General features: G+C 41.2%; 1 protein-coding gene across 2 annotated transcripts in view; it reads right to left on the bottom strand.

The window, feature by feature from the left end:
- arhgap39 (Rho GTPase activating protein 39) overlaps window positions 1-22,955 on the bottom strand; it is a 113,474-nt gene that overhangs the window by 8,780 nt on the left and 81,739 nt on the right. For both annotated transcript variants that reach the window (XM_059023041.1, XM_059023042.1), the window contains 4 exons: window positions 12,185-12,258; window positions 5,191-5,390; window positions 4,788-4,879; window positions 156-325 (listed from right to left, as the gene is read on the bottom strand). In XM_059023041.1, coding sequence (XP_058879024.1) covers window positions 156-325; window positions 4,788-4,879; window positions 5,191-5,390; window positions 12,185-12,258 — 536 coding nt within the window. The remainder of the gene's footprint in view (window positions 1-155; window positions 326-4,787; window positions 4,880-5,190; window positions 5,391-12,184; window positions 12,259-22,955) is intronic.

Genomic DNA, 22,955 nt, shown 5'->3' with positions numbered 1-22,955 from the left:
CCAGCTTGTTGATCACAGATAGGAAGGGGAGGGGAGCTGGAGAGGGGGTGGGGTAAGGCTCACCTGGAGGAAGCGGATGAGGCAGCACAGCACCAGCTTGTTGATCACAGATAGGAAGGGGAGGGGAGTTGGAGAGGGGGAGGGGTAAGGCTCACCTGGAGGAAGCGGATGAGGTAGCACAGCACCAGCTTGTTGATCTCCGGCAGGGAGTGCACCACTTGCACTGCAGCCTCTGGGTCCTCGTAGTGAGTGATGCACTCATCGTAATACTCATGAGGGATCAGAGGCTCCTCCAGCTCCCGGTACCACAGCTTCAGCAGCGAGGCTAAGGAGCAAACAACAGCACACCGTTTAGGGGGTAACAAAGCACTAATGTCACAATACGTATCACAACATGCAGGTCTCAATACAACATGTATCACAACACATGTGATGATCCTAATGGGATATTTTGATAATTTATTATTGACTATTACAGATAATGAGGCAGAGGCGTATGTAGTCATACCAACTATAAAACACACTTAGGGGTAGATGTACTAAAGTGTTGCGTCTGTCAGAATCGTTGCAAACCCACATGCAAACCAGTCGGAAGTGTAGCGTGACATGTACTAAACAAACGCAACGCTGTTAGCTTCATTTTAACGAATGCTTTGCAGCTGCAGTTCTTATTTGCGTTTTAGCCTTAAATATAATTCTGGGCATTCCTGCAGAAATTTGCAAAAACAGGGTGGATCAAAAATATTGTAATTAGATGTATTAAAGCTGCAGGCAATTGCAACACTTACAATTGCATCAATTTGTTAAGAACTTTTGAAAGCATGTTTTAAACAAACAGTCCCAATTGTTGCTGGCATTTCCCTGTCCGCTTTTTCTCGTGTGTTGCCAGTTGTGCTCAATGCGTTTTTGAGATGAAGACCCAAGTACCTAATTTTCACTAAAGTCAGGACGTACTTACAAGCCTTGAAAACAAATTTCTATGACATTTCTGGTTTCCCCAGCGTGTTGGGAGCAATAGACTGCCAATAACCCCTCCAGCTCATTCTGAGCATCTGTCTAGTCTATTGTGTGTTAATTGTCTAGGCTACTAAGTAGACCAAGTTAAAAATAATAAAATAAAATAAAAAACCCTAAAATCATTTACTTTCAATTGAAAATAATCTTTTATTCGCATTGTACACCAATGTGTACAATGCAATGCAGCAGCATGATTTATTTTGTGCTACCAGTAGGCTAAGTACAAAAAACGTGCGCTAGGTATTCATTTAATTTTACTACTGTACTGTATACTGTACAGATTTATATTTTTATATAATGTAATGTGTAGCCTACCCAAAACTTATTAGTGTTATTTCAGCGCAATGATTTATATTTAAAATACATTAAGAACTGTTTTAAACCCGACACCTCGTCGGACAAACATGTCAGGTTTAGCGAGGGGCTACTATATGTTATGAAAAGCTTTTTGGGGGTGGTTGGGGCCCCACTATAGAATCTGATGGGATTAAACTGCCTTTAATTTTATATATATAAAATGGAGGCTGTGTGGTCCAGTGGTTACAGAAAAGGCCTTGTAACCAGGAGGTCCCCGGTTCGAATCCCACCTCAGCCACTGACTCATTGTGTGACCCTGAGCAAGACACTTAACCTCCTTGTGCTCCGTCTTTCAGGTGAGACGTAATTGTAAGTGACTCTGCAACTGATGCATAGTTTACACACCCTCGTCTCTGTAAGTCGCCTTGGATAAAGGTGTCTGCTAAATAAACTAATAATAATTATATATATATATATATATATATATAAAAATAAATAAATAACTGTTATATATAACAGTATTAAAATGGGTAAAATGAAGACAGAACAGAATGCATTGTACAGATGACGTTTACATTTAACAAAAACAATGTTATTTTGATTCTTGCCCTTGCATGTATAGACGTTCTCCTTCGGGCACCTTCTGCTGCAGCAAACCACAACTCAACTGCCGCTATTTTATTTGAATAAATGTCGCACAACTCTCATTAGAGGTCTTGCTAAGATGACGCAAATAATATTGAAACTAGTATATTGCGGCTCTCTTCATTAACATATTTTTTCTTAGTACATACGACAAAATGTGCACTTTGTAAATTGTCGTATCGAAAATGCAAATTGTGGTACGTTTGCACTGCGACTGGCTCATCTTAGTACATCTACCCCTTAGTCTTTATTCAAGAACCACTTGGTGAACTACAGTGAGCTATGGTGCTGTGCTTTTGGTCTTGTATCCGAATACAAACGATACATCAGCACAGCTCAAAACAGGACAGCACAGCACAGAACTCTAGCACTGAATCTGACAGCCCTCAGATATCAGTTCCCAGTGTTGAATCGGAAGGCTTAATCTGTAGATCTCAAGTACCACGTTTCCCTGTGCTGTGTTTGAGCTGGTAGTTTTGTATTGTCTGTGTGTGTGTGTGTTTGAGTGTGTGTGTCTGTCTATGTGCTTACTTGTGAATTATTGTTTATAGATGCGTGTGTGTGTTTGTCTATTCATGTCTGAGTGTCCTATGACTGTGTGTGTCTAGGTGTTTACTTTTGAAAGATAATGTATAGCTGTATATGTGTGTAGATATGTGTGAGAGGAGTGACAGCCTGTGTATTTGAGAGTGTTTCAGTAGAGTTACTCCCAGGCACTTTTGATGCTGACTAAACCTCCAATTAAGAGCCATCTGGGTACTAATGAGACCTCACGTTTGGCAACTGGCAATTTGTCATGCAGTCTTCAGCACTGACCTATAGGGAGGATCACGCGCAGTCCGGAAACGTCTTTGATTTATCTAGCTACTCAAAATATATATGCATTATTTCAAACCTGCACATGAGAGACTTTTGTAGGTAATGGAAGGGCGAAATATGTAAGATTTATGGAATTATTTTGTTAGCTACAATTACTTTAAAGTATTAGTATAAGATTTTAAAGACTTCAATCATGTCCCCCCTAATTCTTCCTTGTTCTCGGTTAATAGATACATTTCCCCCAATCTTCATAGCTCATTCCTTTAAGTCCTGGGATTAGACTGGTAAACCTGCTCCATTGTATTTCATTGCTCTAGTACTTTCTAGGTAGCAGTGCTGTTATAATGCGTCCCTCGGGTGTTGAGAAAGGGCTGCTCTTGACTAATTGCTTTCTAAGGGTGGAGCCCTGACATTAATCTGAGCCCCCGGTAACACAGAGACAGGTACAGGGGTAGGAGTGCAGCCCTCATACATCATGACAGCCAAGCCGTCACATTGGCACTAATTAGAGCCTGTCTGCCAGGTCCCCCAGGACTGCTACAGAGGGGGCTACCAGGAGGGTATGGGATGAGTCACCTAGCCATGTTGTTGATGCAGAATTACTGGGATCCTTTAATTTGAAATTATAAATAGAGGATTCACCATGAACGTTCAAGAAGTGCTGTGGTTATTTCACTCAGAATTACTCCAATACAATTACTCCAATACAGTATAGTTTCAAGGTGCATCCTCTATTTCTTCATTGCAATGCACAGGGAGGTCATCTCTGTAAGCTCTGTGGATCACTCCTATCTAAAGGACTGCCCTCTAGAATAGGGCTGTCAGGTAATGTTTAGCGTAATGTATATAAATTAGTCTAATGAAAATCCATGTAATTGCTAATGATGCTAACAGTACTGCTCGTGTTTCTATTTTTACATAGAGAATTAGAACAGTAGAAAAACTGCCAGAAGCGGGTAGCTAATTACTCCATCATCAGTGACACCCCCTCCAACCCACCCCATCCCTAGGACCTCTGTGACTGGAGTAAATTAAAAGAGATTGGGTATAAGGTTACCTTCTTAGTAAAAAGTCTTTAGAATTGAACCACTTGTAAAGGGAATCAGAAGACACCTTAATGCCAGTGAATGGTTAGGGGCTGAGAAGAAGCCCAGGGAACTGAACCACCAACACACAGGACCTCTGTAGGATCAGGTCACTGTTTGTCGGTCTGTGGGTCTGTCAGTCTGTATTTATTTAAACCTTGAGATAAACATCTCATTTACAAAGGGGTGCTGGCATGAGAAGGCGGCAAGAAATAACTTTATAAAATCAAAAAGTCAAAAAGAGACAAATCGTTGAAACAGGACACAAAAATGATCCTAAAATTACCATAAAAACAGTAATACAAAATAAAACAATTCCAATTTACATGATCCTGGTCATGTTAGTATTTGCAACCCTGGTCAAATTTTAAATAAATATTCATGAGTGATTTAAATAGTTATTGTGAAGAGGCTGTTTTTACATTTGAAAGCAATGAGTTCCAAAGATGAGATGCTTCATATACAATGGCATGTTGGTCCATCTTGGAGCCCAATTTAGGGATTTTAAAAGCAGGTAAGCAAACATTTGATCTTAGTGCATAGGCAGAGTTATATGTTTCAAACAGATATGTAAGGTAACTTGGAGAATTTCTAGTGTGCACAGAAAATGACAGAGCTTTCTATTATCCAGACTGAGCCACCCAAAAGTGTCATAGAGTACAGTGGTGCTGGTTGTAATCAGCATTCAGTATGGAATGAGTTACATAGTCATGTTAGAAATCCAATGCAGGAGTATTTACTTTCGCCCCTTATGCTGATCGCCCCATACCCCTCTGAAGTTTGTTTATCTGTATGTCTGCGCGTGTGTCTGCGCGTGTCTGTGTGTCTGCGCCTGTCTGTGTGTCTGCGCCTGTCTGTGTGTCTGCGCCTGTCTGTGTGTCTGCGCCTGTCTGTGTGTGTTTGTGTACCCTGCGTCTCTCTTACCTGGGATGTGAGGGTCCTCCAGTCCTGTGGGGATATTCCACTGGTCCACCTGCAGCTTGAGAGCGTTCACCTCATCAATATCACCAGGGACTCTGAAGTGGAGAGAGGGAAGAAGAGAGGGGAGAAGTGGAGAGAGGAGAGGGTGGAGGGAGATTAGCGCACACTGAGAAATTAACCAAACATCAAATTATTTTATTTATTAATTTACGTATTTTACCCTGTATCATGCTAATTGACAGACACACAGACAGACACATACACTGACACACAGAAGATTGCAAATCAAAGATAGCTAAGCGCCAAAACAGTTTGCCCCTGCAAAAGGTGTATAAGGTGAGACTTAATTAAACTGGGCATCAGCAAATCATTTTTTTTACCCTGGTTTTCCCAGAGCAGTGTTTACCTGAAGATGCCTTCGGTCTGGTCGCCGTTGAGCCCCAGCACCTCCTCAGACAGTCTGGTCTGCACCCAGGGCAGCTGGTGATCTGGATAGCGCTCCTTCTGCATGACCATCACTTCCTCCAGAGAGCTGCCGAACATCGAAGGGCAAAATACAGCGTTCCTTGCATGCTTGATCTCCTCCAGGTTGGGCTTCTGCAAACCCTGCAACACAAATATCAGCCCTGGGGTTAGAGAAAGTGCTGGGCTGTAGTGTGGAAGGCAGTGGGTTTGAGGGGCTCAGTGGTTAGAGAAAGTGCAGGGCTGTAGTGTGGAAGGCAGTGGGTTTGAGGAGCCCACTGGTTAGCGCTGGGCTGCAGTATGGAAGGCAGTGGGTTAGAGTTCTAGGCTGAAATCCAAAAGCTGGTAAAATCAGGTCAGGATTCAGCACTGCGAGACTACATGCTATAAAACAGTCCAAGCAAAAATCAACCTTAATAAAATCAATGGAAGCAAATGGAGAAAGCTGCTCTGTGCAGATATTCTCCAGAGACACCCCAATACACAGCTATTAGGCAGCACTGGACTGCTTACTGATGAGAGAAACAAGCTGCTAGAAACCAATCTATTGCACAAACTGTTTGTCTAGTACTCACAAAGCTCAATGGACACACAGTAAAGACCCTGAAGAATCTGACCCTTAATTATTATTATTATTATTATTATTATTATTATTATTATTATTAGCAGTAGTAGTGGTGGTATTAAAACCATTTGATATTCCATAAACTTTTCTAGGCTGTTTTTAAAGAAGTGAAGTAAGCAGGTGACCAGTGAGTACTACCTACCTTAAAGCCTGACTTGCAAACAGAGATTTATTTCACTCAGTGTAGTACCAGATATCAGGCCATATTTTCAAAGCTTTTCTTCCATTTAAAAAAAAATGTTGCGTTCTAGTATTGTACCAGTAACTGGAGTTTTTGTTTTTTAGCTCTTTCAAAAAAATTGGAGTTAATTAAAGACTGGATAAACGTTTTGAAAACAGGACCCATCAGGTTCTAAAATGAAAATTCTTGTGTGCTATAACATGTGCTTCTTTCAAAAAAGCAAACCTGAGAGCGATGAAACAAATGGAAGTGAGCTACAATGACTTGAAGAGCTGCGAAGGCTGTGAGCACAATGGCTTTACAGAATGAGTGCATTCACACTGCCGGTTTCATCCAGTCTTGAGCCCTGTGTGCAGGGGAGGTCCACTGTCTCCCAGTGGATTATCTCTCCTAATCACCGTACAGACTGTCAATACAATTCACACGCCTCAAGGAGTGCAGCAGCACTGGTGATACCACTGTCTGACAATGTTACAGTGCTCTGCCTTTAAAAAGCTAGGAGCCACAGTTACGTGAGTGTGCTATTTGTGTTCTGCAGTGCAACAAGAATGAAAGTGCTGGTAGAAAGTGATGACTTAACAAGTGGAGGCATTCCACAGCTGTTGGTCACAAATCGATCCTGTGCCAGCAAGAGAGAAAAAGAAAGACAGAGAGTGCAACTGATTTAAATCTGTCAGCCAACTAATTATTTATAATGTTGCAAAAAAAAAAAAAAAGTATTCATTTTGTTGTGAATTTCCAGTTGACAAAAAATCCGGGGCTGGGATACTGTGATAGAATACAAACCCAGCAGATTACCAGTAGCTGGGGGCAGTGCTCTGATTTTTCTCTCTCTCTCTCTCTCTCGATTTCTCTCTCTCTCTCTCTCTCTCTCTCTCGATTTCTCTCTCTGCGCAGTGCACCTGATACAGAAACCTCCCAAACTGATCCCTGCAGGAGAGACAGACCTCCTTCCCCAAGGTTAAACATGCCTGGCAGACAGAAGCTTTTCACTGCAGCAAGCAAAACTATTAACAACCCGCCAATTAATCCTTCCAAATGGAATCAATGCTAATCTGTCACTGCATCATGTCAAACCAAACACTAGCGCTGCAATTACACCATTAAGTTCTAGCCCAACCCCACCAGTGATTAAGGGCCAGGTACATATTTTCTGTTGCACTGCAGTCTAAAATAGGGAGTGGCCCGAGTAACACTATGCAGTAAAACCCAGATTATCCGACCACCTCTGTTATGCTGTATATTTACAGGTAAAGGGGTTGAATTGCATTTTCTTAGCACAATTTGATTATCCGAATGCCACATTGGCCCCAATTAGTTTTTACAATAGAAGCTACTCCTCACAGCTCCTACTTCAGGCCCTGGTACTGTCCCGTCTTGACTACTCCAACTCCCTCCTGGTCGGCCTCCCTGCCTCTGCCATCCGTCCGCTCCAGCTCATCTAAAACTCTGCTGCTCGCCTTGTCTTTTCCCTTCCTCATTTCTCCCATGCTACACCGCTGCTCCACTCTCTGCACTGGCTCCCTATCGCTGCTTGCATCCAACTCTTGTACTCGCCTATCGCTGTCTTGATCTTTCTGCTCCCTCCGTCTCCAGACTATCATTTCTGCCCTCTCGCCCCCTCCACTCCTCCACCACCGACAGATTAGCTGTACTCCCCCTCCGCTCCCCCACTTCCAGAGCCCTCTTCTTCTCCACCCTTGCCCCCAGTGGTGGAATGACCTACCCACGGGTATCAGGACTGCTCAGTCCCTGACCACCTTCTGGCGCCTCCTCAAGACACACCTGTTCAGACAGCATCTGTAAACCTCAACTCTCAACTATACTGGACTATATGGCACCCAATTGTACCAGTACTTGCATCAGCTTGTACTCGTACTGAACTGCTCCATACCTTGCCGTATTCTACTACTGCTCTTAATTATAACTACTTGCTGTATCTTGTATTTTATTTTACTCTTATAGGTATCCGTTTTCACGTTTTTTGTAATTGCTCTTATTGAAATCACGCTCATCCATTCATCGTACTTACTACGTGCCCATACTGGACATTTCAATGGTTGTAGCAGCAACAGTGATGTCATAGTATCGGCTTTGTCCAGCTTCAAATTCAGAGTTGCTTATGGTAAAACATGTGTGGACGCATCTGAAATGAGTGAGTAAAGGCATAAAAAATAAATGGCTGCCCTCATTTACTGCTTATTTTTTACTTTACCACTCAGAACCACTGTGCATCCTCTCTATCCCATTCGATCCTTGCATTAAATGTATTCAGGTCACTCTTGTGTGCTATGTTGTAAAGTAGTTATAGGTTCATAAAGGATTATTTTTTTTTTTTTCTAACAAAAAAAATATTGCCACTGCAGAGGGTACTGTATAACAAAAAAAAAAAATCCCATGACCAAAACGGCTGGAATGAAAATGTCTGGTTTTAATTGTTTTAATTAGCCAAGAGGTTGGAGAGGCACCCAGCGCATTAACAGCATTTTGTTAAGCTCCATGTTTGATCCAGCTCCGCCTGACCTGTTTTACACCCCTCAGTGTGAACATGAGCTGTTTCTTGATAGGTTTAATAACCTTGGCGCTGTCGGGAATTCAAGCCGATCATCTGATATAATTAAAACTTTCATTTAGGGAGAGAAACTCTGGAGCCGTGCTCTACTATGCCATACGGACCACGACTAACTTCCTTTTGTTTTTATAAAATGAAAAGTCTTTAAAAGACTAAATACATGTCGGACTTCAGTAGACCAAACCCAGACTTGATTTAAATATGGAATACTGTGTTCACTCTGCCAGAACATCATTTTGCAACAAAGTAACAATGATCTCAAGATCTCATTCAAACAAAATGATTTGTTCTTTTTTTTTTTGACTGTCACCTTAACCTTTCTGTGATGGTTCCAATTATTCCGAGAGGTTCATATTGCAATTACTTCAAGTCTGTGTTAAGGTGATTTCACCGTGCCACTAGATAACATATAAAGACATTTTGGCTGATCTAGCCTATGTTACATGCATTCATGTCTATGGCAGGCAACCACTGCAGAACAAGAACCACTAAGAATGATTGCAACCCTCATAAGAAAGGATACAGTAAAAAGAAGAAAAAAAAAAACCTATAGGCACTTAACACTGTACAGGGTTTAATGCTCATGAGATTTGGGAACCCATTCACTGTATGCATGTGACCTGCTACTCAAGGTGTCACACAAATAAGCAGCTCCAGCAATAGATCCTCAAGTAAAAGGACTGGGGACTGATTTCATAAGACTATAAGAATATTTACAAACGAGGGGAGGCCATTCAGCCCATCGGTGCTCGTCCGGTTCCAACTAGCTGGTTGAACATTGTTAAGTCAGGTCTTAAAGGATCCCAGTGATCTTGCCTCAACAATACAACTAGGTAACCCATTTCACACCCTCACTATTCTCTGTGTGAAGAAGTGTCTCCTTCCCTCTGTCCTAAGCCTATCTTCATTTAATTTGCAGCTGTGTTTCCTCTGGTTCTGGTTTCTGTGTCTGTGCTTTGACTAGGGTTTGTCAACTCTTTAAGATTTTAATAACTTCAATCAAGCGCCCCACTAATTCTTCTATGGTTTTAGGCTAAATTAATTAATTTCCCTCAGCCAATCTTCACAGCTCACTCCTTTAAGCTCTGGTAATAGTCTGGTTGCTTTTTGTCCTTTTGGCAATGAGGTGAGCTGAACGCAGTGCGTTGTACTGCCGCATCGGAACCTGTTTTGATTTGTTTCAGCTCCTCTTGTTCAACTCCCTCCCCAGTAGCCACAGTCACAATGGAGAGCACATTCCAGGGCTGTCCCACCCAGGCCAGTGATAAATGGTTTGCAGTAACCTCCCTGCATTATTCCAGGAGACATTAACGAGTAAGTAGAGGGTTCCGAAAAATCTAGAGTTATACATCCCCACGTGTTGCTATAAATGTTTAACATAACGTACCTGTAATTTGTCTTTTCATTGTTAACATCCTTAATGGCTGCTCTAGCTCACTTGGGTTTGAGACCTGTACTCTAAAATCACTGTAGGAAGAGCATTAAAAAACACACAACAAGTGCTGTGGCTTTTCTGTTCCGCACCACGTCATGGATCGTTATTGCTGTGTTACCTGTTTGACAATGTGGGCAATAATCCTTACACCAGCAGTGCACTACAGCGGACATACTCAAAAGAGTTTTGAAACAGACTTTAAAAAGTCAGGATGTTAACAATGAAAAGACACATTACAGGTTCGTTATTGAAACAGTTGTAGCAACACGTGGGGATGTATAACGCTATATTTTTCAGAACCCCCTACTTGCTCTTTAACCGCCATCACACAGGAGAGAAAACCCCCAAGCGCTCCTCCAGTATGTACTGTAGCAGGAGGGACCAGTCCAGTGCCTCAGTGCTGTACTGTACACCAGTGCTGATGGACTTGCAGGGTCAAAGGAGGGCTGTATTATTTAAAACAGATCTCAATACTGCCTCCATTCAATTCTATAACAATACTGCTGCAGGGATGGAAATCAGACTCCTACAGCATAGCAGTTTCACCCATTCCGTGTTTTAATATGGGCTTGATTAGCCCTAGTGTATAGCTAATAAGCAGTAATGGATTAAACTGCTATGCAATGGAGTCTTATTGCCATCCCTCTGCTTGGGTTTCCCCTGTGGGTAATGCAAACACAGTGGGCAAACGACACAGCAAGTGACTGTGCAGTAGCTAACAAATGAGTTCCATAAATCTCAAAAGGCTGAGACGATGCCGCCATTTGTTACCACTGATGCATCGTTTTTTCCTAAACAGCAGTCAATGCAACTTATGTCCTTAAAAAAGTCATCAAAACAAATATATATTTCAAGTTGCTGTACTGGGGACAGAGCAATCCCAACAGGTTTAAAATCCTGGGAAATGGGAGGCATTAAAGGGAAATGAAAAGTACAGCAAGTAGCCAGCTGTGAGACAGAAACTGCACAGCAATGGGTTCAAGATATGCTGCCAAAGCAGCACTAGAACAGAAAGACACAGGCACCTCATGTTAGTTCCATATGAAAACCCTACACCAGGCACTCACACACAGGACTGCCTTTCACTGACAGGATCCTCTTTGGTTGGATGACACTGATTTAGCAGTGTGTTCTCTTGTGTAATTATCAATATTGTCCTACACACCATTAGCCCTCCAGGCAATTTTCTTTTAACAGAGCTCTGGGGACCATTTTCTTAGCTTCTCACTGTGCACTTCAAATCTATGCAAATCTCTTGTGTTCTTTTTTTTTTAATGAAATCAAGAAACACATTACTAACGAATCATTATCCATTACCTCCCCAAAGTCTCAAAATCCCAGTCATCTGTGAGAGTGCGTACTACAGGGAAACGTATGATGTGCGACCTTCTCTAGATCACACACAGGCATCTGTCAGATCTGACAGAAAGACAGGCATGGGCAAATGATTTCATTTCCTCCTTGTCATGCATTATCATCAGTGAGAGAGACAGGAATAGATCCAGGTGACTGTACTGTAATCATGTCTTCATCAATGAAAGCACGGAAAGTGGCTGGTTTAAAGGGTAGAAATGGGATTGAAACTTCAGTATGTCAAGGTGTCAGGCCAGTTCACGCCTATTACACTCGATCAACCACACACACTTTCCTCGGTTTGAAAAGATTAGGGACTACCAAGTAATTGAGATATATCAATTAAACAACTCTCTGCATTAAACTTTCCTATCAGGTAAGCACAGGGAGAGAGAAATGGTCCCCACCCCTTGTTTCATGTTAGTGCCTCACTTAATGGCTGACATGCTTTGCAGCAAGTAAGATGCTTTGACCCAGAAAATATTGCTGAGATGAAATAATGAGTTTGTTGAAGTTTATCTTACTTCTCTGAACCTAACTGATAGATAATAAGCGATAACAAATGTTAAATACTTGCAGTATCATAGTGATAGTGGCATCACTGTGGCCTGTTCCTCGGTAGGAATGACACTCCCTCGTTCAAATTCATTTATTGACTCTGGAATTCTATTATTACCTCACAACCCACAATAGCATGGGCATTATCCCTCAAATACAGCACTGTAGAATGTAAGAGTAGAAAGTAACAGTTCCTGGATTTGGTCAAACCAACCTTTTTGGCCCCGGTGAGAGCTGCTCTCTGTAACTTGCGGTAGCAGTACTTGGCGTAGGTGCTGATGGCAACCCCTGAAAGAAAAGCAGACACAAAGATGAGGAAGAGAACACTTCAGTTCAGTTCAGCTGTCTTCAGACTACACAGACTTCACCAGCTGACTCAGCTTTATAACATTCTAAAGCATAGAGTACAATATACATTTTCACACACACTGTACTAAACAACAAGTACGTTTTATTTTATAATAGAGTGCACAAATATTTTACTCAAATGTTCAATTAAGTTCCCTCACTGCAGCAATTCCCCACGGCAGCTCAGGGGAACTGAAGGTGGGTCACCTCCGATCCCACCACATTACAAGAAAGCTTGCAGAAGGTGAGAATCTAATTAGTCTCATTCTCTTACCTTTAGTCTAGCATATTTTAGGCAAAAAGCCCTTGCGGGGAACTAACTAGAGAAAGTCATGCTTCAGTGATCTTTGGTTGAGAAAAAATTGCTATGAACCACGTTGAGCTCACACTTTTTAAAAACAAGTGTCAAGGACGTGATGAGAAATGGAAACCAAACACCGTGAATGTTACATGGGGGATTGTATTATTTAGTTTTGCACAGCCTATTTATTCTACCTTGAAAGGCAGTTCCACTACACAGGGAGTGTTGATATGATCAAAAGGCAGGTGTTTCAAAGTGCTGCAGAAGCAGTTGACAGAGGACCTAATGTAAGATGGCAGTAGGTTTCAGGATTCTGCCGGTCCTGGGATTTAATTGATAAGCTGTAGTCTGTGCCAGTTTCACAGGGACACAGAACACAAGTTCAGCACAACATCTAACAGAATACACAATACTCTGCACACAAGTTCGGCAGGAAGAGAAACTTTCTTCACCAAATAAGCAATTATAGTATAGAGATGAAAATTCAAATAAAAACTCCTGCTTGAAATGTTTTCAGTGGCAGAAATACCCATGTTTTATTCATTTAATTTACACATGACTATCAAAAAGATGCAAAGAAAATTAATGCATAAATAAGGCTACGATTTTGTCACAGAGGTCACAGAAATCTAGAATTTGAATAAAGTCTGTGAAATCTTGGAAATGGATGTAAAAAGACATCTGATTAGGCACTTCTTTTATTTCCTTTAAAAATGCAGTGTCAGGCAATGAAAATACAAATCTGCGAGTATCTAAATTGTTTGGTTATGTATGCAAACAGCATTTACGTGCAGCTATGTAGGTCTGCGAATGAGATTTGTAGTTGAGCGAGCAAGCATTAAATGAGCGGAGCTGAAGTAAATGGGGTGAAATCGGGTGAAAAAATGGCGACAGAAGTGCGAGCAAAGTGGCAAATATTACTGCGAAGCAGAGAAGTGAAAAATATCCAAAGCAGACATTTCATGAAAGTGGTGGCATGATGTTTTATACAGCATGTAATGTTGCTGTGGATTACAAATGAAAAGCAAGCTGTGACAAACATATTGAAAGCTACAAGCCGTTGAATCTGCAGTAGGGAAGACCGCTATATAAAAAACAGTGAGTGAGCTGTTTTCTGTAAAGACAGAACAACAAATGCAGCGGAAAACAGACTTGTACCAACTTACAGAGGCTTTCTTTACAACATGCTGTTTCAGAATTGTGGAAAACTCTAACTGTAAGTTGTGTACTCTAAAGTAACATTTAAACTTGTCAGCACTCAAAAGCAATAGTCTTTAAATGATTGGTTTTGGTGTACTATTTAAAAGCTCTTGTGTATATTGACAAGCTAAAACTACATTATTTGGTGACCTTTCCGTGAATTTTTTTTTTTTTTTTTCCACACCTCGTCCGTGAAATGTACTAAACATTACCTTGCCAAAATCGTAGCCTTATGCAGAAATGACGGCTGAAATAAGTAACTTGCATTCTACTGTAATGAAGCGGGTTTAACGCTCCTTTCTTTAATCAGTGATTAGAAGGGGGTTTGTTTTACTCCTGAGAGACTTATTTTTGCTATTATGTTATACTAATTATACTTTTGTTAAGCAGCTATTTCAAAATGAAAGACTGTCTTGTGGATTAGTTGACGAAACACTGGGGATGGGAGGTGCCCATCTGATAACCTCTGCGAAGTGCCCATTCCAGACGGTTGCCATGCTGAGGCACTAGAGGCCGCTCTTTGGTGGATCCACAGAGCCAGCATTGTCTCCGTTGTGTGTGCTGATGCCCAAGGGAGGCAGCAAATAGGTTGATCCCTGGAGCCAGCATTACACTTCAGCCATCAACACCGGGCCAAAAGGAAATCAATTACCTAGAGGAAAAGCACTAAAGGCTCAGATGTTACAGCAAAGCTACATCTTGGCTGGTTCACACAACTATTATCTAATTTTATTTTGGCGAAAGCGAGTCCAATATTAGCATGAAGTAAATGACAGCTACCGTCACATAATAAAAATCTGGGCACGCACAGGAAGCAAGGACTTCCATTATTAACTTCTCTGCCCTAGATTATTATTATTACAAATTGTGGACGACTCTGAATGTAGAGGTGTAAAAGGTTAGGTACAGGCTGCTAAAGTCTGGCAACATCAGAGATTCTCCTCACAACTCTGCAAGTGAGTGAGAGAGTGCACTGCAATCCTGACCTGAACACCCCCTGCCATCAGCTCTACAGGCACGGGCAAATAAAAATGAAAAACAGCTGCGTGCTGTAAAGACCCTGATCTGTTGATCTCTGCGACTGAAACGCTCATAAATATCCAGTGAGCAGCAGCCTGGGAAAGGTAATAAATCCATTGGCAGGGAGAAAGTGGGATCCTCCCTGGATTTTAGTGAGTGCCGGGACACAGCAGGGAATGCAGGGTAATCCCTACACATCATCACATCCAGTTGGACCTGTCAGGTCAGCTGCTGGGATCCGTTCACTGGCGAAAATCGGTCCCCCACAGTTTGGGCACTGTCCAGCTTACCCCATTATTGCTCACCTGACTTTGTTTAAATAACAGCTAAGTAATGTAAGAAAACCAGTGAGCAACTGAAACAAGAAAACCACTAGCACTCCCCCACACTAACACGCGGTCACCTCAAAACTCCGCTTTTTCAAACTTTTCACTAGCAGGTGGAGTTCATTAGTTTATCCTAAATGTGCAGACAGACCCAGCTGCCCTGAGAGACAAGAAAGAGAATCAGAGGCACTGAAAGCTACACACGACACGCAAGCCTGCAGAACCCCCTCAGTCCATTTATCCATTCAAACTGGGAATCTCATTATAAATCACAAACTGTATTTTTTTATGCTGTAACCTAGAATTCATGTAACAGATAGCCTTGCATATTCTAGGATCATATATGTATGATCTTATATGTATAATCTAAATTAAAATCCCAACAAATATTAAAATTAAAACAGGGACCAAAAAGGATAAAAGAACAGCTTGTAAGACTAATCTTGAACTATTTAAAGGCTCTTTGAAAACGAGCAAGGGGCTGTATGAATGTATTCAATAAATTATAAATGATCAACAAAAAAACCCACTACAAAACAGTAACTGGTCAGATAGCACTTGAGGTTTGAATTAAACTACAGTAGATGTATGGAGGTTGCAACACGTATTTATTTTATTTAAACAATGATGAGTTCCTGCTGCTGTCCACAGTGAGTAACAGTAGTTAGTAACAGAGCATTTAAAAAACAAATGAAGATATTATTAAGTGGCAGCAACCCATTAAAAGGTTAGCTTCAAATTGAAATTCCTTATTTATGTATGAATGTATGTATTTATTTTCCTGTCCCCTTTGTAATCATTCATTATAATTACTCAAATACTTCATTCATTCATTTATTTATTTATTCATTCATTTATTTATATGTTTCTCATCCAATTTCTGGAGCTGTTCTTCAGTTCTAGTCTGCAGTAAATTCATGTAATATAGACTAGAGAAACCTGGTACAGGTCCAGCAGAGCTTATTTTTAATTGCTCTGTTATTCCCAGAGCACTCAGAAAATGATTTTTCCCAAGTGTTGGTTTGCCAAGGCTGTCAGCGGTGCTAAACCCTTTTCTTGGCTCCTATGTACATCAAGAGAACAGAATGGCTTGGGGGTGGGCTGGGGAATTGAATTCTAAAATCAAGACCATCATTTTAATACGCCACTGAGCTCCTCAAACCTACTACCTTCCATGCTTCAGCCCAGCACATTCTCTAACCACTGTGTTCCCAAACTCACTGCCTTCAATACTGCGGCCCAGCACTTTCTCTGACTCCTGAGCTACTGAAACCCACTGTCTTCCACAGTGCAGGGTAACACTTTCTCTAACCACTGAGCTACTCAAATCCACTACTGCAGCCCAGTGCTTTCTCCAACCCAAGCTACTCAAAGCATGTTGAAGTGTGTTGATGTGAACTATTCATGGAAATGTAGTGGTTAGAGCTGAGGGGCTGGAAGAGAGGGAGGGAATGTGATCTAGTGGTTAGAGCTGAAGGGACTGGGAGGGAGGGAGGCGGTGTGGTCAACTGGCAAGAGTTGAGGGACTGGGAGGGAGGGATGGAAGCATTCTGGTCTAGTGGCAAGAGTTGAGGGACTGGGAGGGAGGCAGTGTGGTCTAGTGGTTCGCGCTGAGAAACTGGGAGGCAGTGTGTTCTAGTGGTTGAAGCTGAGGGAGATGGAGACTTTACAGTATTTGTTAATTATCACACTGCTTGATACACAATGTAGGTTAAGGGGTTAATTGGAAGTAAATGGAACGCTGTACTAATGTATGAGCATGTGGAGTCGCAGCGCAATAAAACTGTTTTGATTATTTGTACACTCTCTGAATCACTGTGCTCCCATTCTCTTATCGGCAGTAGAGGACAGAGGCAGCCTGGCACAGTGCCACCCCCGTGTAGGAGCGAGCACCTCGGGCAGATCCAGCAGCAGGCAGGCAAGCCATGTGCTTAATTCCGATACCACTGCTGCTCTGCCTGCAATGGATGTTACATTTAGAAACTGTAATCCGGGCAGACAGGGCACCGCACAGCAGGGCTGGCCCTCCGGACACAAAATGCTGAATCACTGGGATCCTTCAAGAACCAGCCTGACAACTTTCTGACTTTCTTGTGCTCTTATGAAGAGCACCTGTAGTGTAGTGATGAAAACAGAAATGTGTAAACTATCCTTTTTGGTGTTCCAGGCCAGGCAGAAGCAAAGTAGGAATTAAGGGTGTGCAGAGATGCCCTTAGATTACACTCACGACAATTCTGCCCATCATTAAATGCACCGAGTCGCTTTATATAATTGGAATATGCCTTGGCTTTAACCTTGATATAGCCAAGATTTGCTTATCACAAGGTAGGAGTGAGTAAACGCTTTATTCTTTAATTGAGAAGTCGGTAAACGCCATATTCCCTAAATAAGAAGTGGGTAAACTCAGTTTACCAGCATTTACCTACAACTTCACTACTGAGTTTACCCTTTAGAAGACCAGGCTTTCCATATTCTTGGTTTAACCGCCACCCTGCAGACCAGCTTAGAGAAACTAATATAAACCCAAGTGAGTCTCAGCATAGGAGCTGCAGAAAACTGCTGTACACAGCTAGGGACAGGGCACAAGAACTCATGTCACGTAGATTCCTGCTCTCCTTGTCACAGTGTGGCATACAGATCAGCAGATATGCTAAATAATGTTAATATCAAGTTTCATTATTTAACAAGCGGTTTTCAGATATATGGAAAAATGGAAATGTGACCTACAGTACAGACGAGACACCTCCATATATCCCTACAATATGATACTCCCAATGACTTTTTCTAAATATAAATACAGATATATGGAAAAATGCAATTGTGGCATACTTTACAGACAGACAGACAGATGCCCACGTATATCCCCAGAATCTGATACCCCCAATAGCTTATGCTAAATTATGTAAATGCAAAGTTTCATCACAATGTAACAAGCAGCTTTCCAGGCATATGAAAAATTCAAGTGTGGAATATAGTACAGCTGGACGGGTGTGAAGAGACACACAGACAGACACACCCATCTGTTGTCTGGCATCCCCAATCCAGTGGTCTATTGGACCAGCTCCTGACTGAAAGGACGACTTTGAATTATTTTAAGAAACATGTTTCAAGGTTTTTTAGTCTTACTTACAAGAGTGAGGAAGTACGACTGCAGCAGAGCATGTTGTCAGTTTATTTAACAGGGATCACATTGACACTGCCTCTGCTGTGAAAGCAAGATTCACACTGCATAATTATCATCCAAAAGAAAGAAAACAGGCCCTGTGAGCTCACAGGCGGTGAATATTGATTTTTGTATTTGGAGAATGAATTCATTGCACAGCAAGGTGGTGCTTGTTACACAGAGCTGGGCTGCCAGCTGTAACAAACAAGCTCTAAAATACAGACTCCCACAACCTTCAGGAAGCTACATAAACCATCTTCTACGTACTGTAAGCAGGCTAATTACAACATCAACACAGGGAGCCAACAAGGATGAGACGGGCCACATATGTCCTTTGTATTGCCTGTACTGTGCCGTGTACAGATGTCATCCGTGCATAGAACATACAGCACAGTAGTTAATGAGTACACTCTTCATAAGAAGAAAATACGTGGTGAGCTGGGTGTTGGGTGCCTGGTATTATAACAGAAATAATTTTGCACATTTTCAGCAGCTAGAACCCAACCTGCACGAGATGAGAAACCTTACATACAAACTTGTAACAAGAAGCAACTTCCCTTTCCATGGACTTCAAAGAGGGCCACTATGCTGGTGTTGGAACCAGTTCTAATTGCAGGCTTAATGACAAAGGTGCTGAAGGGTTCTCCGGAGGTCAGGAACAACAGGCAGTGGAAACAGAGTTCCTGTAACACCTGCTTTCTAAAAATTAGCGGTACACAATGCCTTTGTTGAACAGGTTATCATTAACACCATGTATGAAGGACAGTGCAGCTTCCTCTGCAAGGATCTCTGGCCAGCTGTACTCCCTGTAGGGAACATTTACATGCTAAAATGAGGGACTTTTACTGGACCTAAACTACTGGAATTAAAGATAAGTAAATAATTAAATAAGCTGTATTCGAAAAACCTAAATAAGACTCAGAGAATAGAATGAAGCTAATATTTTGCGGATAGTTACTAAATGGAGATTACAGTAAAAACAGAATACTGTACAATGTAAAATGTTACTCATCCGAAACTGCTAGCCACAGCCATTGCCCTCAAGACCATAAATCCATTTTCTAGTCATGTTTTGTTTTTTGGTAGTAACAAAAGATACAAAATATATCTGACTGTTCAAGTAAGCAGTGCAGTCATCTTTAATACAAGAATATAAGAAAGTTTACAAACGAGAGGAGGCCATTCGGCCCATCTTGCTCGTTTGGTTATTAGTAGCTTATTGATCCCAGAATCTCATCAAGCAGCTTCTTGAAGGATCCCAGGGTGTCAGCTTCAATAACATTACTGGGAAGTTGGTTCCAGACTCCCACAATTCTCTGTGTAAAAAAGTGCCTCATATTCTGTTTTGAATGCCCCTTTATCTAATCTCCATTTGTGACCCCTGGTTCTTGTTTCTTTTTTCAAGTCGAAAAAGTCCCTTGGGTCGACATTGTCAATACCTTTTAGAATTTTGAATACTCTTTCTAGAGCAGCAATATCCTTTTTGTAGCGAGGTGACCAGCACTGAATACAATATTCTAGATGAGGTCTTACTAATGCATTGTAAAGTTTTAACATTACTTCCCTTGATTTAAATTCAACACTTTTCACCATATATCTGAGCATTTTGTTGGCCTTTTTTATAGCTATCCCACGTTGTCTAGATGAAGATATTTCTGAGTCAACATAAACTCCTAGATTTCTTTCAAAGATTCCTTCTTCAATTTCAGAATCTCCCATATGATATTTATAATGGACATTTTTAATGCCTGTGTGCAGTACCTTACACTTTTCTATATTAAATGTAAATTTGCCATGTGTCTGCCCAGTTCTGAATGCTGTCTAGATCATTTTGAATGACCTTTGCTGCTGCAACAGTGTTTGACACTCCTATTTTTGTGTCGTCTGCAAATTTAACAAGTTTGCTTACTATACCAGAATCTAAATCATTAAATGTAGATTAGGAAGAGCAGAGGACCTAATACTAATCCCTATGGTACTCCACTAGGTTACCTCGCTCCATTTTGAGGTTTCTCCTCTAATCAGTACTTTCTGTTTTCTACATGTTAACCACTCCCTAATCCATGTGCATGCATTTCCTTGAATCCCTACTGCATTCAGTTTGAGAATTAATCTTTTATGCAGGACTGTCAAAAGCTTTCTGGAAATCTAAATAAACCATGTCATATGCTTTGCAATTATCCATTGTCGATGTTGCATCCTCAAAAAAATCAAGCAGGTTAGTTAGACACGATCTCCCTTTCCTAAAACCATGCCGACTGTCTCCCAGGATACTGTTACCATATAGGTAATTTTCCATTTTGGATCTTATTATAGTTTTCATAAATTTACATATAATAGAAGTCAGGCTTACTGGTCTGTAGTTACCTGGTTCGGTTTTGTCTCCCTTTTTGAACAAGCCCTGCTTGGACCGTATTAGACAGAACAAGCCCTGCTTGGACCGTATTACAGACTGGGTTTTATAGAAAGCTGAGTAAAGGAGATGCCACAGACACGGTGTGGGGATTGTGGGTATGCATGATCTGCTCTTGAATAATGGCAAAGCCCTTTGTACAGCATATTCCTGTAAAGAAGCTGACTCAGAGGCTGCAATGTGCACAGTTCAGCAGCGTATATATTTAGGAGCTTTGAGCCGCAGTCCTCCGCCCTGACCAAAGAGAGTCATGCCAGCTGCACTGGGTCCACAAGTTAATTCTTGAATATCCTAATCCTATACTGTGCTCATTATACAGAAAATATATTTTTCAAAATCTGGCATTGAGGACTGGTTTGTTTTCTTGATAAAGTGAGTGAGCCTGGTGGCCCCAGTTTGAAAGGTAAAACAGTAGTGGGGATTTACACCATACTGCTTCGTTTTTTACACGCCTGGCTATGCTAGCACATATTGGGAATGTTTGTAACCAAACCACAAAAGCCATCCGAAGCCCACTGTCACTGTTTTATATACTACTGCAACATGTGTATAAGACTGAGCAGGTAGGTATGTGTGCAGAATTTCATTATGAAATAAATTGTTCCACACTGTACATTAAGGCTAACACCTATATTTGGCCTGCATATTTGTTGAGAATATTTAAACTTTTAGAGAACTATTATACCCCTAGTGATTATACTGTATTCATTACTGCTTGGAGTTCACAGTCATTCCTAAAATGCTATTAATTATATAATTATAAATTTCACATATTTGTGTTTCTATCGTTAAAGTAATGATTGTTGAAATCACTATGTAGTTACTACATGGCTACTTCAGTACCAGTACAGTATGTGCGCCCAGTGACTGAAAGTTAACCCTTAGTTAAAGGTAGAATAAATAGGGTGTACAAAATTAAATAATTCACCCACGTATAGTTCATTCGTGGTTTTTGGTTTCTAATTCTTATTTTGTTTCCATTTCTCATCACATCCTTGAAACTTGTTTTTAAAAAGTTTGAGCTCAGCACAGTTCATAGGAATATGTTCTCTACTAAACACCATCATAAGATGCTTCTAGTTACTAAAGGGTTGAGAGTGAGACAAATTTGAGAGCTCTTAAACTATCTGCACTTCCAGAGAGCTGTACCGTGAGTCAGCACGCCCTGCTATGTGTTTGTTTGTGACACTCAAGTGACAGAGAAGAAAAAATACTTGTTTAGCACAAGGTGTGTCCATATGACATGCATGTCCCCAGTGAATAACTGTAAGGGTGTCTGCGCCATGAAAAAAACATCAGGGAAAGTCAGAGTGGTTAGAACAGAATATCATAAATTCGATCATGTCCTTTGATTGGCTGTCCGCTATACATTCAAAAGTGACTGAGGATACCGTGAGTAACCGTCTCAAGACAAAACAAGCAACAACCAGCAGATAAAACAAAGAACGCTACAGGAACAGTTCCCAGAAGCTGCCAACAGTAAAGTATAGAAGAATTGAAATGTCCAGGTCAAATTCATATTCTAGTTTTCACAAAATACAGTAATAAAACTTTTAAACGTCAAAAAGTCAGGGGAAATTAAATCACACGGAGATAATAGAACAAGAGAACATCACTAGGAATTTTTCATATTTAAGAAATTACATAAAACAGATTCAGTAATGCTACAGGACAGAACCCTGACGGCTGCGCAATGCTTTCAATAGAGGAGTGAGGCGACAGGAGTGAGGTGGGCAGACACTTAAGGCCCCTGCACAACACTGTCACTGACACACACACACTCACACTCAGCTCACAGGAGGGCCCCTGCACAGCACTGTCACTGAAATACAGCTACACAGACACACACTTAAAGTAACAGACTCACACATACAGAGCTTAATATACAGTAACACAAACACACACGCAGAGATCTACAAACAAATACACATGTGCAGCGACACAAACACTGACACATAGCAGTTACTAACACACACACACACACACTGTACCCGAAAGATTAAGACACTGACACACATACACACGCAGTAAACACAGAGACACAGAAATAAACAAAGAGACAAAAAGAATGATAATAAAATAACTAAAGACACACATACATAGTGTTCCACGTTTGCGGTTTATTCCGAATTTTACTGATTTATACCTGATTTTGTCTATTATAGAATATTTTCCCGGTTCTATTTTCTAGGAAATACACAATATTGTGATTAA

The sequence above is a fragment of the Acipenser ruthenus genome, chromosome 4, assembly GCF_902713425.1.
Source record: "Acipenser ruthenus chromosome 4, fAciRut3.2 maternal haplotype, whole genome shotgun sequence".
Classification (NCBI taxonomy): Eukaryota; Metazoa; Chordata; class Actinopteri; order Acipenseriformes; family Acipenseridae; genus Acipenser; species Acipenser ruthenus.
The sequence above is the reverse complement of the archived record's forward strand: the minus strand, read 5'-3'. Positions and strand labels throughout refer to the sequence as shown.